This window comes from Myotis daubentonii, chromosome 11, assembly GCF_963259705.1.
Source record: "Myotis daubentonii chromosome 11, mMyoDau2.1, whole genome shotgun sequence".
In the NCBI taxonomy this organism is placed as follows: domain Eukaryota; kingdom Metazoa; phylum Chordata; class Mammalia; order Chiroptera; family Vespertilionidae; genus Myotis; species Myotis daubentonii.
Window position 1 is genome coordinate 65,716,955 of NC_081850.1, and position 20,001 is coordinate 65,736,955.

The 20,001-nt window shown below is 42.6% G+C and overlaps 1 protein-coding gene across 1 annotated transcript; it reads right to left on the reverse strand.

Moving 5' to 3' along the window:
- Positions 1–1,437: 1,437 nt before the first annotated feature.
- Positions 1,438–15,971, reverse strand: LOC132212813 (olfactory receptor 1J4-like). Its single transcript, XM_059658801.1, has 2 exons — positions 15,475–15,971; positions 1,438–2,416 (listed from the first exon to the last, which is right to left on the reverse strand). Exons 1-2 carry the CDS (start codon positions 15,969–15,971, stop codon positions 1,438–1,440), a joined length of 1,476 nt encoding a protein of 491 aa, XP_059514784.1.
- Positions 15,972–20,001: the final 4,030 nt, after the last annotated feature.

Below are 20,001 nucleotides of genomic sequence, written 5' to 3' on the forward strand. Positions count from 1 at the left end.
CAGAGCAGGGCAGATAGGGAGGTTGTGGCCCCGCCCCCAGTCACACACAGAGCCGCAGGGCGATCAGGGGGTTTGGGCGCTGCCCCCTGTCACGCTGATCCCGGTTCAGGGAGGCCTCGCGGCTCCGCTGATCCCGATGCTGGGAGGCATATTACCCTTTTACTATATAGGATAGAGGCCTGGTGCACGGGTGGGGGCCGGCTGTTTGCCTTGAAGGGTGTCCTGGATCAGGGTGGGGGTCCCCACTGGGGTGCCTGGCCAGCCTGGATGAGGGTATGATGGCTGTTTGCGGCTGGTCACACACCCTTCAGGGTGGGGGTCCCACTGGGGTGCCTGGCCAGTCTGGGTGAGGGGCTGATGGCTGTTTTCAGGCTGGCAGGTGACTGAAACTCCCAACTGCTCCTTTTTTTTTTTTTTTTTTTTTTAAATTCTGGGCCAGCTTTAGCTCTGGCTCCAGCTCTGAGGCCTCTGCTGCTGAAAGCAGGTATCTGGTTTGTTTGGGTCCTATAATCGAAACACTGTTTCAACTCCAGCTCTGAGATCCCGGCTGGCTGAAAGCAGGTTTCTGAGGTGTTGTTTAGCTTCTATATTTGTAACAATGTTTCAAACTGCAAGCTCAGAGGGTAGCAGCGACAGGTGGGGAACATTGGAGTCCTCCGTCACTGAAGCAAGTAAGCCTCGTGTTAACTTCAAGCTGCCTGGCTGCCGGCCGCCATCTTGGCTGGCAGTTAATTTGCATATCGCCCTGATTAGTCAGTGGGAAGGGTAGCGGATATATGGCTAATTACCAGGTTTCCCTTTTATTAGATAGGATGTACCTATACTAGTATGAGAAGTAGATGAAGTATTAAAGTAGAACCCATTACTAGAAAAATATTCCTAATTATAAATGAAGTCGTATGCTCTTAAATGCATTTTTGAAGTCTCTATATTTTTAACAGCCATGCTTTGTAGCACATACCAATTTTCATATGTAATTACTCATCATGGCTGATTGCATTCTGACAACATGATGTCATTGTTTGTGCAGTGGGAAGAGATGTGCACAATCAGCTTGAAGCCAACTAAACCCGGGATAAAGGAATTAGTTAAAAAAATAAATGAATAAATAAAGTTCACCAGAGGCAGAATATGATACTAAATAAGTGAGTCTTGTATAATATAAAATAAAAAATACATAAGCAAAAAATTACATATCGCAAAACAGAGACAAATTTACAAATTATAATTGTGCACCATGTTCTGCATAAGATTTTGCATCTGTCTTATAAGAGATGATGAACAAATGAAAAACATCAATTAGTAAGACAGAATTATTAACAATACAAGTATCAAACATGAATAAGTTGACATAGTAACAAATTTGTACAAGACAACAGAAGGCATGTTCTATGAAAGTTATATGGAAATGTCAAACATACAATAATTTTAGGAGATTTATCTCACTCTGCTCCTGACAGCAACAAGAGGATTTAGTGATTGCCAGTTAAAGAACTTAACCCTATTGACACACATCTCTAAGGCCTGTTTTATATCTCTGTTCCTGAGGCTGTAGATGAAGGGGTTCAGCATGGGGGTAACTATTGTATACATGACTGAAGCAATTATGTCTTTAGAACCCCCTGATGAGGAGAAAAAGTAAACACCTGAAGCTGTTCCATAGTATAAAAACACCACAGAGAGATGGGAGCCACAGGTAGAAAAGACTTTAAAGATTCTCTTAGTGGAGGGCACCCTCAGGATGATGATCCCTATACGGATATAGGAGCCCAAAATAACACCAAAAGGCAGGAAGAAAATCATTCCTCCCTCGGTGAATAGGACCAGCTCATTGAGGGAGATGTCTGAGCAGCTCAGCTTCAGGAGAGCAGCCAAATCACACAAGAAGTGGGAGATGATATTATCGGCACCAAAGGACAGTCGGACCAAGAGGAGAGTGTGCAGCAAATCATGGAGACAGGAGAGAATCCAGGAGCCAACCACCAGCAGCACACACAGCCCCTCCCTCATGATGGTGGTGTAGTGTAGAGGGTGACAGATGGCCACGTACCTGTCATATGCCATCACAGCCAGAAGAAAATTGTCAAGACCAACAAAAAGTATGAAGAAATACATCTGAGAAATGCACCCCACATAGGAGATGGATTGTTGCCGAGTCTGCATGTTCATGAGCATCTTAGGGACAGTGACAGAGGAGAGAGAAAGGTCCGAGAAGGCCAAGTGGCTGAGGAAGAAGTACATGGGCGTGTGCAGGCGAGAGTCCAGCCTGATGAGCAGGATGATGAGCAGGTTGCCCAGCACCGTGGTCAGGTACATGCCCAGGAACAGGGTGAAGAACACGCCCTGCTGCCCTGGCGGGATGGGGAGCCCCAGGAGGAGGAACTGGGACACGCTGCTCTGGTTCTCAGGCCTCATGCTGCTCTTCTGTCTGCTGGGGATGAAGAAGGTGTGGAAATCTTAGGAACCTAAGAAATACGACCATAAGCATCACAACTCATACTGTTATTCTCTGAGAAAACATTCATTTTTAAATACTTTCGTATTAATTTCTCACACCTGTGGAGGTATGCATCTTCGCTCTCTCCCAGTCTGGCTCCAGGAAAACACTGAGCCCCCAAAGTAGTACACAAGACCCCTTCCCACAGTAGCAAGAAGGGGTTCTTTGTTTTATTCAACCATTACTTTTAACATCAAGTCTGTGTCGGGACCTCTTCTACGGACTGAGAAAATTTCTGGACCAGGCTAGAGCCCAATCCTAATAATTCATTGTGGCAGAAACTAAAGATGAGCCCCAGAAACTGGTATCAGTTGTTAGTGCCTTAAAATAACGTGAGACTACAGGACTGAGTTGGGCTTCTTGGAGCATTTTCACACTCTTCCTGTGAATCTGCTGGGGTCGTTGACCCACAGCTGTAAACTCAGGGAGATTCAAAAACTGGGTGGCCATTTAAAACCACTTAAAGCCAGAACAGCTCCAAAACCAAAATAGTGCGAAAACGATCTTTCAAAATATGGTTGAACATTTAATAGAATATTTTCACATTGGCCTAAGGACCTACCTACATTTCCTAATTAAATTCACATGTCAAACTTACATTCCCAGATTTTAAAACCCTGTTACAGCTGCACTAATAATTCATGTTCTTTCACCTTTTTTAGTTTTTAACAAATAGAAACATAAATGATACACATTCTCCGGGCACACAGCGATGCAGTACGGAATAGAAGGACACACACATGTGTGTACATCTGTATGTATAATGCATGTAATATGTAATGTATAAAACTTGTATTATCATCTACATATATAAAATGCTAAGTGACCGCCCGACCATCTGACCAGCCAGTATATATGACGCTCAATGACCACCAGTGGACAGACTATGCCGGAGCTGCCAAGCTGTGGTGATTTGGCAGCGGCGTTCTCGGGTGACACACACTGGAACCAGAGAGTAGGAAGCCGCGTGATTCCACAGTCGGCCATGGGTGCACAATCCGTGCACCGGCCACTAGTTTTTATCTAATAAAAATCTCCAAGTATTAGCTACTTCATGGGGTTCTGTCTAATATATACTAGTATTTGTGGTCAGAACCCATGTTCTTAACCATTACACAGGAAAACATCACTTTTCTTGCTTAGAGGAGCCAAGCACAAAGTATTACATTAGAGCTGTGAGGACTCAAAGTTGTCCAAAATTCTGAAACCTCTTACTAGATAATTTCATTCCTTTTTATTTATATACCTTTCAACTGACAATAAATTCTCAAATATATTAACTTTATTTTGCACAGTAACTGTTTATTGAGGGCCTCTGTAAGATTCACAATAGCAGTGTAATTCTTTTCATTTATAGATGAGGAAACTAAGACCAAAATTTAAGTAACTTTCCCAAGGTCTCACCGCTATTTGATGGTGATTCTGCCCTGTAACCTCACACAGCATGATGCCTGGAGGTTAATTTCCTGGGATGTTTAATAAAATTAAAGAGGAGGAAAGGGAAATTTTAAAAATGACCAAAAACCAGAGAAAAACATTTAAAAAAGAAAAGAAAATGTAAAGAATAAGTTTCAAAATCTGAGGACTGAGATAATTTCTGTACCATGTACTCTGGTACATGGAATTGAGAGCATATTTATTTCAAGAAACAAGGAGTTGCTTAGAGTGTGGCTATCTCAGCTAAATGGTGCCAGAGACGGAGGACAGGTAAGGACATACTTGAGTTCTGACACCCATAAACACACATAAACACACACACACACACACACACACACACACACACACACACACGCTGAGCTGAGGATTCCAGTCACCTGTGACCATGTTCCCGTCCTCAGGGAAGAATAGTCAATATATGGTTCAGCTCAAAAATACTAGTCTACACACATACAAATCATAAGTAACACACTAAGTGAGACATGCACAACACACAATGATGGACCACTCACCAACAAAAATGCTAACACATCTGACTCAGGGACTCATCTGGTAATACTCAACTCACCACGTATACATAACTCAAGCACTGTACACACATCACCAAAAGCACACAAGACGACAAACAATTAGAAAATCTTACAAGAGCCCAGCTGGTGTTGCTCAGTGGTTAAGTGTCAACCTATCAACTAGGAAGTCATGGTTCGATTCTGATCAGGGTACATGTCTGGTCTTTTGGTTCAATCCCTAGTGGGGTGTGTGCAGGAGGCAGCTGATCAATGATTCTGTCTCATCAAACATAGAGACATATGTTTCTATGTCTCTCTCCCTCTCCTTTCCTCTCTGAAACCAATAAAAAATATTTTTGTAAAAAATCTCAAAAGAATCACATACCACAGCACATATGCACCCTCAGCCACACACTGACCACAACAAATAGCACACACCTTCCTATTACTGAGAGGCAGGCTTCCACCCCTCTGACCATCCCCTTCCAGGGACAGGTGTCTACTTGGTGCAGTTAAGGCTATTCAGTCACAGACAGTCATTAAACCAGCAACAATATCCAATCACCTGGTCACATACACATGGTCTCATACACACAGAGAAAATCAAACAACACCCCTTCCAGCTCTCACACACGAGTGTCTCACCCACAGCACAGCTCCCATGTGCACCAGTACATGCTGCTGAGCAGAGGTGTGAGCCCTCTCTGACCTGACCTTGGTCCTGGTGAGGTCGGGCATCTTGTCCAGAAGCAGACAACAATCTCACTCCCGATGCTCAGCTGTGATGCCAGTGTTTATGCTGACAGGCATGAATCAGGAGTCCCTCACCACACGCCAAGAAGTGATAACTTGTTCTACATGCATGAAAACAGGACTTTGAGTCAGATACATAGTGCACACAGACACACACACTTACACATACAGCTATTAAATACCAGGTACACAAGCATATACAATACACGCAGGCACACACACAAATTCATGGACACTGAGTCTCACACGTGAACCCACTAGCACACAGGCAGATCCATTGGCAAGTGCAGATTTCCAGCTCCTCTCACCTGGGCTCATCATTGGTGAGTTCAGACACCTTCTGCTCCAGTCTGTTGCCCATCTCAGGTTTCCTTCAGGAGACCTAATATGTAGACACACAGAAGCAATATCTGGAGACTTGGCACTTCTGCAGACTTTCCTTTTCCTTAACCAGCGCCAGGGAATTGAGTCCAATGATTACAATTATTAATGAGAGACTGCAACAAAGTCCAAGTCCACAAGTTTCTGGCTAATTTCTGCCTGCCCATTGGGGAGCCATGTGTCCAAGATCCAGAGGGACGGGAGTCCTAGGGCACAGTGTCCCTGATTCCAGTCATGTCCTGGACACCTTTCTTCTTGGGCATTATTTCAGCTAAAAAAAAATGATTTTTTCAATTAACATTTTAAATGATTTTAAACATAGACAAAAATTGTAAAATGCCATATAGGGTTGGAAAAAAGTAGGTTTCCAGTTGTGAGTACACAAAACACAGAGTTTATTCACATATTATTATTTATTATTATACTAGAGTCCCGGTGCACAAAAATTTGTGCACTTGGGAGGTGGGGGTCTCTCAGCCTGGCCTGCGCCCATTCAAAGTCCAAGACCCCTTGGGGGATGTCCACCTGTCGACTTAGGCCCACTCCCTGGGGGATCAGGCCTAAGCTTGCAGTCAGACATCCTTCTGGCAGCCAGGGAGCGCTCAGGGGATGTCTGACTAAAGGCTTAGGCCCCCAAGGGATCAGGTCTAAACCCTTCGTTGGACATTTTTAGTGCTGCCACGGAGGTGGGAGAGGCTCCTGCCACCACCACTCCGCTGGCCAGCCATGAGCCAGCTTCTGGCTGAGTAGCACTCCCCATATGGAAGTGTACTGACCACCAGGGGGCAGCTCCTGCATTGAACATCTGCCCCCTGGTGGCCGGTGTGCATCATAGCAACTGGTCATTCTGCTGTTCAGTCAATTTGCATATTAGCCTTTTATTATTATTATATAGGATGTCCCTATTTCCCCCCTCTTGCCCTCTGTACCCAGCTCTTGTCCCCCACTTCTCTCTGGCCATCACCATACTGTTGTCTGTGTACATGGGTTGTGCATATATTTTCTTTGACTAATCCCTTCTTTAAATTCACTTCTTTAAATTTTTATTTTCAGATAAGTGCTTATAACTCCACTATTATATATTTTCTATTATATCACTAGGATTAAGATATTTTTTAATTGAACCCTTGTAAATTTTAGCACAATTTAATAAATTATGCTAGAAGCAATTAGGAGATTTTTCATGTAATGCAGATACATTTTAATTAATATTTTATTTTTAATTTTTTAATATTTTAATTTGAAATAATTTCATATATGTAAAAAAAAACTGTAAAATACTACAGCATATTATATGTACCCTTCACCCAATTTCTTAGGTGTTAATAATTTAAACCTAACCATTATACAACTAACAAAATTTGGAATATATTTTTCTTATAATCTCTTTAATGTTACTTAATCCATTTACTTTGTTTCTATTAATCTTCACCTAAGGATATTTTTCCATTGAATTTTAGAGAGAGTGAAGGGAAAGGGAGAGATACATTGATTGGTTGCCTCCTGCACATGCTTTGATAGGGACTGGGGATCAAGCCAGCAACTGAGGTACATGCCCTTGACTGGAATCAAACCTTGGACCCTTCAGTCCATGGGCTAATGCTATATCCACTGAGCAAAACAGGCTGCAGCTTAATTCATTTACTTTTAATCTATATGTGTCTTTATATTTAAAGTGGGTTTTGTTTTTGATTCTTCCTCATAATCTGTCTTTTAATTGGTGCATTTATGCCACTGACTTTCAGAGTGCTTACTGATAGAGTTACTACCATATCAGGTGGCTTTTGGGGCTTCTGGGGCTGACCTGCCTTGCCGCTGGGGACCCTATTGGATCCCGGTTGGCAAGGCAGGCCGGCTTCTTGGGCTGGCCTGTCTTGCCGCCCAGGACCCACCTCCCGGGCCAGCCTGCCCTGGATGTTGGTGAGCTGGCGGCTCGCGCTGTCCTGCCCTGCCTGCAATATGCAAATTAGCCGTCATCTTTGTTGGCAGTTAATTTGCATATTGGGCTGATTAGCCAATGGGAGGCGTAGCAAAGGTACAGTCAATTACCATGTTTGTCTATTATTAGATAGGATTATTAGGGGCCCAGTGCACGAATGCCTTGAAAGGAACTGTGGGCTGCAAGGCTGCGGTGGGCACAGGAGCCTGTCTCAGCCCATCCTCCATGCCCTGCTGGGCCCCTCCTGCCATGGCCCTGGGACCCCTCTGTGCCGGCAGCCCCACTCTCGCCGCTGCTGCTCCACACGCATATTAGGGTTTTGTTATATAGGATATCAATAGATAAAATTCTCCACAAATATAATAATTGTTTCTTTACATAAAAAGAGCAAATCCAACTTTACACTGTTAGCGATGGATACATCACAGATATAAAGATGTAGCAAAGTTTAAAGGGATGGAAATAATACCATGTAAACACTAACCATGAGTATGGGGCATCTTTACTACCAATGCTGTACTAGTATTTATATCTCTACCTGTATCTTTATCTGTACTCATCTATATATATAAAACCCTAATATGCAAATAGACCGAATGGCAGAACACCCGAGCAACTGGTTGCTATGACGTGCACTGACCAACAGAGGGCACACGCAGAACATGGTGGCATTGGCAGTAGGTGGCAGAGTGCAGAATATGGCAGGCATCAGCTGCAGCAGGATGGTGGAGCAGGTGAATTGGGGCACCAGACTAAGGCGGGGCACCAGCGCTGTCATTGGGGCAAGCCTCTGGTGGTTACTGAAAATTCTTTGTTCCCATGTGCTGTGGTCCCTCCCAGCCCTTGCACCTGCTGCCGCTCACACCCACTGCCCACACCCAGCGCCGCCCTGATTGCCCCTGAGGGCTTCTCCACCTCCCCCTGCTTCTGAGGGGCGATCGGGGCAGCAGCCACCACTTGCACTTGCTGCTGGCACCGGCCCCAATAACTCTGCAGTGTCAGCGGGTGCGAGCGGGACCAGCACTGTCAGCGTGTGGGAGCAGTGGTGGAGGGAGTGGGGCCGCAGGCAGATGGTACTGGAGACTGTGGTGGAAAGGGACAGGTGGGTGCGCAGAGGATGGTCTGAGACCTGTTCCTGTGCCCACCGCAGCCTAGTGGCCCACAGTTCCTTTCAAGGTGCACAAATTTGTGCACTGGGCCCCTAGTATATCTATATCTGTGTAAGTATCTATATCTGTAGATTTAGCTATAATATATCTATACTAATATCAGAAGTAGACGAGGTGTTAAGGTAGGACCCATTACTAGTTGTATGCTGTTAAATGCATTCTTTTTAAATTTAAATTCTTTATTGTTGAAAGTATTACATATGTCTCCTTTTTTCCCCCATTGACCTCTCCCTGGCCACTTCCACCCCCCAGCACATGCCCTCACTCCCCTACTGTCTGTGTCCATTGGGCATGCTTATATACTAGTACATGCACACAATTCCTTTGGTTGATCTCTTATCCTCCCCTGCCTTCCTTCTGAGGTTGGACAGTCTGTTAGATGCTTCTATGTCTCTGGATCTATTTTTGTTCATCAGTTTGTTTTGTTCATTACATTCCACATATGAGTGAGATCATGTGATACTTATCTTTCTCTGACTGGCTTAATTATCTTAGCATACTCTCCAGGTCCATCCATGCTGTTGCAAATGGTAAGGGCTCCGTTGTTTTTATAGCTGCACAGTATTCCATTGTGTAAATGTACCACAGCTTTTTTATCCACTCATCTACGGATGGGCACTCGGGTTGTTTCCAGATCTTAGCTATTGTAAATGGAGCTCCTATGAACATATGGGTGCATTTATTCTTTCTGATTGGTGTTTTGGGTTTCCTAGAAGTAGGATTACTGAGTCAAATGGCAGTTCCATATTTAATTGTTTGAGGAAACTCCATAATGTTTTCCATCATGGCTGTACCATTCTGTATTCCCACTAGCAGTGTACTAGGGTTCCCTTTTCTCCACATCCTCACCCTCATTAGTCATTTGTTGATTTGTTGATGGTAGCCATTCTGACAGGTGTGAGGTGATACCTCATTGTTTGAATTCACATCTCTCTGATGATCAGTGACTTTGAGCATTTTTTCATGTCACTTGGCTATCTGTATGTCCACTTTGGAAAAGTGTCTGTTTAGGTCCTTTGCCCATTTTCAATTGGATTGTTTGTCTTCCTTTGCCGGGAGCCGGTCCATCCTTGCTGTTTCAAGGGACCTGGCATATATGGCATACTGTTCTTAATATGTTTGCTCACCTTCTTGGCACTATGTGTTTTAACCAAGGTCTCTGAGAAAGGTTGTTTTCCCCAGGTAGGGATTTTCCCCTGAAGTTAGGGAGGGAATAAAACCCCTCAACTAAGTGCCAGGCGGGTAATTAATCCCTTTAACTACGAACAATCATGCTTAAACTACATAATCTTTTCTCCCTGGAATGGAGATAAGAAACGCCCTAACCTTTGTAATAGAGATTGATAGGATTGAATCAACTGGTATAAATACAGTTGTAACAAGACAGAAACACTCAGAACTTAGAACAGAATCAAGAAGACAGAACCTACACGGAGCCTAGAGACAGAAGAACTTCGCTGGAGAGAGCATGCCGGAGGATACTGGAGAGGGACTGGCCTCGGAGCCTAGAGACAGAGCCTAGCGGGAGAACATGGCAAGGGATCCTGGACTGAACCTGACTACAGAGATTGGCAGGAGAACCTGACTGGAACCTGGACACTGAACCTGACTGGAGAGCCTGGACAGAACCTGGCTGGAGAACCTAGCGAGGGAACATGGCTACAGAACCTCGCTGGAGATCCGAAGCAGAACCTCTCTGGAGATCCGGGCTAGAGATCCTGGCTAGGTTGCTGATCAACTGAACGCTGTCTCCATGTCATTCCTTCTTCGCCGACTCCGTCCACGCCTTTGGGGACCCCTGGACCTGCTGGGGTTGGACCCCGGCATTCCTTTTGTTTAATTGTGTGAATTCCTTATATATTTTGGATATTAACCCTTTATCAGATGTATCATTGGCAAATATATTCTCTCATATAGTGGGCTCCCTTTTCATTATGTTTATGGTTTCTTTTGCTATTTAGAAGCTTTTTATTTTTATGTAGTCCAGTTTGTTTATTTTCTCTTTTGTTGCCCTTGCCCTAGGAGATGTCTCCACAAACATAATGCTAGGAGAGATGTTTGATATTTTTCTGCCTATGCTTTCTTCTAGGATTTATATGGTTTCACGACTTATATTTAAGTCTTTTATCCATTTTGAGTTTATTCTTGTGTTGGTGTAAGTTGGTGGTCTAGTTTCATTTATTTTGCTTGTATCTGCCCAATTTTTCTAGCACCATTTATTGAAGAGACTGTCTTTACTCCATTGTATGCTCTTGCGTCCTTTTCTTAGTTACTCCTTTCTAATTTGGATGCCTTCTATTTTTTACTAGAGACCTGGTGCACGGATTTGTGCACTGGTGGGGTCCCTCAGCCTGGCCTGCAGGGATCAGGGTTAAACCGGATCTCTGACATCCCCCAAGGAGTCCTGGATTGCGAGAGGGCAGTTCTCAGGTGACGCACCCCAGAAGTAGGCATCTTCCCTCTGGTGATCAGTGTGTGTCACAGCAATCGGTTGGATGGAAGAATGGTCAGACAGTCGCTTAGGCTTCTGTGTGTGTGTGTGTGTGTGTGTGTGTGTGTGTGTGTGTGTGTGTATGTATATTCTTGTCTGATTGATATGGCTAAGACTTCCAGTACTATGTTGAATAAGAGTGGTGAAAGCGTACATCCCTGTCTTGTTCCTGTTCTTAGGGAAAATGGTTTTAGTTTTTGCCAATTGAATATGATGTTGGCTATAGGTTTGTCATATATGACCTTTATTATGTTGAACTATGATCCTTCTATTCCCACTTTGCTGAGAGTTTATATTTTTAATCTTTATTGTTGAAAGCATTACATCTTTCCCCCTATTGACCTCTTCTAGCCTCTCCCCAACCCCCACCCCAGGCCTTCACCATGCTGAGAGTTTTTATAAAAAATGGGTATTGCATTTTGTAGAATGATCTTTCTGCATCTGTTGATATGGTCATGTGATTTTTGTCTTTCAGTTTGTTTATGTGCTATATTAGGTTTATTGATTTGAAAATATTGTACCAGCCTTGCATCCCTGGAATAAATCCCATTTGGTCATGGTATATGATCCTTTTAATATATTGCTGGGTCCAATTTGCTAATATTTTATTGATGATTTTAACATCTATTTTCATCAGGGATATTGGCCTGTAATTTTCTTTCTTTGGAATGGTTTTGGAATTAGGATAATGCTGGCCACATAAAAACACATTGGAAGTATTCCTTCTTCTTGGATTTTTTGGAATACTTTAAGGAGGATAGTGTTAGTTCTTTGAATGTTTGGTAAAACTCCCCTGTGAAGCCGTCATTGGTGATTATTATATGAGAAAATTATTGCAAATGTGAAAGCTAAATGGTGATTTTTCTATTTTGATCATCTCTTATTTATTTATTATTTGTATTGTCCTAAAAGAAGAGACTTATTCTTATCCTACATTTGTTAGTTTTTTTATTTATCCATTTATGTTATTATGTATTCATGGATTCTTATTCTCTGAGTTACAATCCATTACTGTTGTTTTTCATTTTGAAGCTTTCGGTGAGTTCATTGCTTTCAAGGATTCTAAACGGTCTCAGAAAAGCCAACTGCTAAATATATATAAAAAAAACACAGGAAGGAAAAACTAGAAACTAAGAAACTAAAGGTATGTTCATCCATAGGAGGTAGGTCAGGAGGGGGACAGAAAGAATGGGTGGGAACAGTATAGATGTTGATATATAACATATAAATTGCAATATACTTATACATTTTTAAACCCATGATTTCGAGTTGATATCTCCAATTCTAGTTGACACCATATTGTCCTTCCCAGCTTCTCCTTTTCCATGTACAGAGCTCCTTTCCCCAAGAGTGACAGTCACTACATTCTCCTCAATGTTTACTTATTTACTGAATCTTTGGCTACTTGGTGAGTTGTTTCAGAATCTGGAACACATATCACTGTTAATGACACAAAATAAAGATTAAAAACATTGTTTTCAGTGTTTTATTTTTAATTGAGAGATATAGATAAATTCTGGGTTTAGTAATTAGGGTACTTATTTAATTTTCCCTCTTAAGTCTAAGTTTGGGGTTAATTTAAAATACAGTTAGGTTCATTTCATTTGTTTTATTCTATTTTGCTTTATTAACCACCTTTACTATTCATGTTTTACTTACAAAAGACAACATAGTCAAAACTACACAAATAATTCTGCTCATTTCCCTATCTCTTCTGCCCCAACTCCTATAGGTAAATAATCTCAATTGTTTCTGATTTATTCTTCCTGTGCTTCTTTCTGCGCAAATGGGCAGACACATATATATTTTATTCCCCTTCAATTTTACGTAAGAAGTAGCATGCTATAAATACTCTTTTACACATTGCTTTTTTCATTTAGCAATATATTCTAATATTTCTCCACAATGATTTATAGATATCTTTGTTCTTATTTTCCTCACAGTTGAAAATTACTCAGTTGATATTTTATAGAATTTTCTTTAGTGGTCATAAAATGAGATATTGCTGCTAAGTGTCCTAAATGCCACTGTTTTGTATGCCTCAAATGGCTAAAAAAAGAAAGAAGTGACCTCTGCATACAGCACAAAAAGGAATTAATCAACACTAATAAAAGAGAAAAATGGTAATTGGCGTACGAGCTACCCTTTTCATTGGCTAATCAGGGCTATATGCAAATTAACTGCCAACTAAGATTGGCAGTTAACTGCCAACAAGATGGCGGTTAATTTGCATATGTAGGCACAATGCAGGGAGGCAAAAGGGAAAGCAGGAAGAAGCCCCCTGCCACTGACAGTGATTAGAAACCCAGGGGGGAGCTAAGAGCTGGGGGGCAGGGCAAAGGCGGCCCTGGGGCTGCCTTTGCCCTGCCCCCCAGCCATGATCGGAGAATCAGGTGCCTTTTCCGCCCTGGCCAGTGATAGCAGGAAGTAGGGGTGGAGCCAGTGATGGGAGCTGGGCACGGTCGAAGCTGGCAGTCCCAGGAGCTAGGGGTCCCTTGCCTGGGCCTAAAGCGAAGCCCACGATCGCGGGGCCGCTGCAGCTGCGGGTCCCCGCTGCCCGGGCCGGACGCCTAGGCCAGAAGCGTCAGGCCTGGGCAAGGGGCCGATCCTGCGATTGGAGGGCGATGGGGGTCAACGCCTGAGGGGCTCCCAGTATGTGAGAGGGGGCAGGCTGGGCTATGGGACACTCCCCCCCCCCCCGACACACACCCAGTGCACGAATTTCGTGCACCGGGCCCCTAGTAAAACAATAATAATGTATGATTCACAAGTTAATAGAGGGAAAATGGAATTTAAAATATGTATTTAATTAAAATGGAGGAAGACAAGAGAGAATATATGTGAAATAGATATATTAAATAAAAAAGAGTAATATGGGAAGTATAAATTCAAATGCGTTATGATTACATTAGATGCCCATAGACAAAATTCTACAGAAATATAATAATTGTTGCTTTACATAAAATGAGAAAAATACAGCATTACCTTTTTTAACAATGCACACCTCACAGATATAAGGACAAAGAAAAGTTTAAAGTGACGGAAAAGAAATACCATGTAAACACTAACCATAAGAATGCTGCATCTTTACTGCCTATACAATCTAGTACATATCTAGAACTCTGTATCTGTGTAAGTATCTATATTCATAGATATAAAGTATATCTATCAGAAGTAGATGAGGTGTTAAGGTAGGACCCATAACTAGAATGTGATCCTAATTATAAATGAAGTAGTGACCTCTTAAATGCATTTTTAAAATGTTTCTCTCTCTCTCTCTCTCTCTCTCTCTCTCTCTCTCTCTCTCTCTCTCTCTCCTGCCTTGCTTTGTAGCACAACCCTATTTTCATAGTGTAATTCTTCTTATCATGGCTGACTATAGTCATGATGTTATTGATTGTGAGTTGAGAAGAGATGTACACAATCAACTCAAAGCCAATGAAAGCCAGCATCAAAAAATTATTTTTTTAAAGAAGAAAAAACTGAAAGTAAGCTCAACAAAAGCGGATCATGATGCTAAATAAGTGAGTCTGCTATACCATAACATAAAATACATATAAGCAAAAACTGACATATCGTAAAACAGAAAGGGACAAATCCACAATTATAATTACACAACATGTTTTGCATAAAATTTTTGCACAGATCTTATAAGATGATGAACAAGCAAAAAATGTCAATTAGGAATAAAGAGTAATTAACCATCCTAGTTTCAAATGTGACTTAGTGTACATATGACAATACTTATAAATGACAACAGAATGCATATTTTATTAAAATTTAATGGATATGTCAACCATACAATAATTTTAGGAGATCTACCTCACTGTGCTCCTGACTGCAACAAGAGGATTTAGTGATTACCAGTTAAAGAACTTACCCTATTGACACACATCTCTAAGGCCTGTTTGATATCTCTGTTCCTCAGGCTGTAGATGAAGGGGTTCAGCATGGGGGTAACTACTGTATACATGACTGAAGCAATTATGTCTTTATAACCCCATGATGAGGAGAAAAAGTAAACACCTGCAAATGTCCCATAGTATAAAGACACCACAGAGAGATGGGAGCCACAGGTAGAAAAGGCTTTAGAGAGTCTCTTAGTGGAGGGCACCCTCAGGATGATGGTCCCTATACAGATGTATGAGCCTAAAATAGCACACGAAACCAGGAAGAAAATCATTCCTCCCTCAGTGAACAGGACCAGCTCATTGAGGGAAATGTCTGAGCAGCTCAGCTTCAGCAGCACAGTGAGATCACAGAAGAAGTGGGTGATGATATTGTGGGCACCGAAGGACAGGCGGACCAAGAGGAGGGTATGAAAAAGTGCATGGACACAGGCAGCCATATAAGACCCAGCCACCAGGAACATGCACAGCCCACTCCTCATGATGGTGGTATAGCGCAGAGGGTGACAGATGGCCACATACCTGTCATATGCCATCCCTGCCAGAAGGAAACTGTTAACACTAGCAAAAAGTATGAAGAAATACAACTGAGAAATGCATCCCACATAGGGGATGGATTGTTGCTGAGTCTGAAGGTCCGTGAGCATCTTAGGGACAGTGACAGATGAAAAGCAGACATCAGTGAAGGCCAAGTGGCTGAGGAAGAAGTACATGGGTGTGTGCAGGCGAGAGTCCAGCCTGATGAGCAGGATGATGAGCAGGTTGCCCAGCACGGTGGTCAGGTACATGCCCAGGAACAGGGTGAAGAACACGCCCTGCTGCCCTGGCGGGATGGGGAACCCCAGGAGGAGGAACTGGGACACGCTGCTCTGGTTCTCAGGCCTCATGCTGCTCTTCTGCCTGCTGGGGATGAAGAAAGTGTGGGGATCTCGGGAACCTAGAAAGAAAGATCAGAACCATCACATCTTATACCATCATTTTCTGGGAAAACCATTTAAAAATTTTTATATTAATTTCTCACACCTTTGGATGTATGCATCTTTCCTTTACTGTAGTCTGGCTCAAGGAAAACATTGGAACCCCATGTAGTCAACAAGACCTCATTACAAAGAAGCAAGAGTGTGTTCACTGTGTCATTCACCATGATTTATTGAACATGGAGTCAGTGTCGGGACCTCTATTAAGGACTGAGATGCAGCAGTGAACATGAGAAGCAAGGTTCCCACTTCTATGAGTTAGGTCTTGATGAGTATGGAGGGACAGTTTCTACACCCGCCCAGAGCCAAACCATAATTCAGCCTGGCAGAACTAGAAGGTGAGCCCCTGAGAAACTGTCAGTTCTTCCTGCTTTAAAGTGCTGAATGGGCATTTGTGGAGCATTATCCCATTGAACCTCAGCTGTAAACACAGGGACAAGCTAGACATGGGTGGCCATTGAAACCACTAGATGCCAGAAAATCTCCAAAACAGTCCACAAACTATGTTTCATAATAATGCCGAGCATTTTGGTGGCATAAACACTGTGCTTAACATGAGGATAAAGGCTTTATCAAGTTTCCTAAGTAAATCTAACATCAGCCTTACCTTCCCAGATTAAAAATCTTCACAGGTGCACCAAGAATTCTGTTAGGAAATAGAAATATAAGGGATATAAGTTTTACACCATTTTTGTAGGTCAAAAAGTACCAAATATTCCTTAATGGACTTAGTAGTATTGTAATAACTTCGTATGGTGACTTGACTGTTACAAGACTTATTGTGGTGATGGGTATATAATTGGTAAATCACCATGCTGTAAACATCTGAACCTAATATATGTCCACTTTAGGAATAAATGTAAAGGAGACAAATGATCAAATATTGACTACTTTGTGAAGTTTAGTCTAATATGTCTGCATGATGAGAACCTGTGCTCTTACCCACTCCCCATGAAACTTCCCTCTTTACTGGGAACACCCTTTGCTAATTTAGGGTTGACAGTACTTCAGAATTTTCTTAGATCCCTACCTAGAGAGTTCGCTTCATTTATAATGGTCTGTTTTTCCATTAACAAAACACCCTTACATTCATTATCATTTACTTACATGTTTATGAGGCAAGTGTCATTCCTTTCTTTACTTTGTAGATTGAAAACAGAGGCCAGTGAGTTAAGTGACTTTCTCAAGGTTTGCCACACCAGTGGGTGGCAGTCCTGCACTCTGATTTCACACAGCATGACACCTAATGTTTCTTAGCCTGGACATTAAGTGAAAGTGTTACCAACCTCTGAGTGACACAGTCACCCTCAGGTATGTGAGAAGCACAGCAGATCCATTTCAGACAAGGGGGTTCTTTGGAGCTTGTTAGCTCAGCCAGTGGTGCCCCAGGAGAAGGGCTCTGCAGGAAATATTTGAGGTCATAGGGGCATGTTGGAAACCCCAGACGCACATTCAAATCACACACACACACACACACACTGCCGATTTGAGAATTTTAATGAACTGTGATCATGTTCCCATCCTAAGGGAAGGATAGGCAATATAGGGTTCAGCTCATAAAAACTCATAGACATATGTACAAGTCATAATAAACATACAAATCGAGACATACACACCACTCAGTGATGGACCACTCACCCACACATACTCTCAATGCACATCAACACACCTGGCTCATGACACACCTGGTAAACACTTAATCCCCGCATATACATAACTCATGCACTATACACATACATCACCAAAACACACAAAACCACAAACAATTCAAAAAACCGCAGGAAACACACACCAACAATACATATGCCCACCCAGCCACACTCACTGCATTAAGCAGCGCACATCCTCCTACTAATGAGAGGTATGCTTCCCCCCATTCTGTCCCATCCCCTTCCTGGGGAGGGCAGTCATCAAGGGGCAGTTAATTGTATTCTGTCACAGGCACCATCATTAAACTACCACCAACACCCCATGCACGTGGTCACATACACATGGTAACATACAGAGAAAACCTAACAACATACCTTTTTGCTCTCACACACGTGTGTCACCCACAAACACAACTAGCATGTACACCAGCACACGCTGCTGAGCAGAGGTGTGAGCACTCTCTGACCTGACCTTGGTTCCTGGTGAGGTCGGCATCTTCCTGTCCAGCAGCAGAGACCACAGCCTCACTCCCGATGCTCAGCTGTGATGCCAGTGTTTACTATCACAGACATGAATCAGGAGTCCCCAACCACATGCCAGGAGGCTGGTGACTGGATCTACACACACTAAAACAGAGCCCAGGTTAATTCTGACTCAGGAAAAGAGTCAGATACATAGTGCACACACACACACAACTATCAAACAGCACGTACACAAGCGTACATTGTATATTCAGACAGACACACAGACTGACACACACAGTCATGGACACAGAGTCTCACACATGAACCCACTAGCACGCAGGCAGGTCCATTGGCAAAGGCAGATTTCCAGCTCCTCTCACTTGGGCTCATCATTGGTGAGTTCAGACACCTTCTTCCCCAGTCTGTTGCCCATCTCCTCAGGTTTTCTTCAGGAGACCTAACATCCAGACACACAGAAGCAATATCTGGGGCCTTGGCACTTCTGCAGTCTTTCCTTTCCTTAAGCAGCTCCAGAGAAATGAGTGCAAAGATAGCAGTTAACTGCTAATGAGAGACTGCAACCAAGTCCCCAAGCTTGTGGCTGATTCATGACTGCCCTTTGGGAGCTGTGTGTCCAAGAGCCAGAGGGACTGGAGTCCTAGGGGACAGTGTCCCTGATTCCAGCCATGCCCTGGACGCCTTTCTTCTTGGACATGTTCCAGCTGGGACAAAGGATCTGTCCATTTTTTGTTTTGAAATGATTTTAAAGATTCAGGAAAGTTTAAAAATGATATCAAGAATTCCTTTAGAGGCGTTGCTCAGATTCCATAATGGTTAACATTTTACTATGTTTACCATTTGTTTGTATGTATGCATGTATGTTTCAGGCTTAAATTCTCAGTGGATATACCACAGTGCATATTATTAGAAGGCGTATGCTATTAATTTTTCCAATCACTAGTGTTTTCATTTATCTTCATTGGCTATGGTTTTATCTGCCAGGTTATCTACTGTAAAGTACAGTTTTTTATAGTTACTATTTTAACCTTGTAATTAAAAGGTATAATTTATGTAGATATTTTTTTATTATATAAACATAACATTTTCCTTATTAAAATTACACCCACTCACTTTAATGATTCTTATATGACAAAATTACTGCAAATGTGGTAATCAAATGGTAGCTCTTTACAAATTCTATCATTTTTGTTTAAGTTGTATTCTATTAGAAGGAACTCATCTTTATTCCCCACTCATTTGTGCATTGTTTTTTTTGTTTTGTTTTGTTTTGTTTTGTTAATCCTTACCAGAGGATATCTTTCCAGTGATTTGAGATAGAGTAGAATGGAAGGAAGGGAGGGATAGAGGGAAGAAGAGAGGAAGGGAAGAAGGGAGGGAGGTTGGGAAGGAGGGAGGGAGGGAGGGAGGGAGGGAGGGAGAGAGAGAGAGAGAGAGAGAGAGAGAGAGAGAGAGAGAGAGAGAGAGAGAGAGAGAAACATCAATGAGAGACACATTGATGGTTGCCTCCTGAACGTGCCCCAAGCAGGGCCAGGTATCAATCCTGCAACCCAGGTACATGCCCTTGACAGGGTATCGAACCCACCACCCTTTGGTCCACTGGCAGAAGCTCTAACGACTTAGCCACATCGTCCAGGGTGGTGTTTTGGAATTCTTAGGATAAATTCCCATAAGTGGGATCATTAAGTCAAAAGGCAGTTCCTTTTTTAATTTTTTGAGGAAACTCCATACTGTTTTCCACAGTGGCTGCACCAGTCTGCATTCCCATAAATAGTGAGCTAGAATTTCCTTTTCTACACATTCTCACC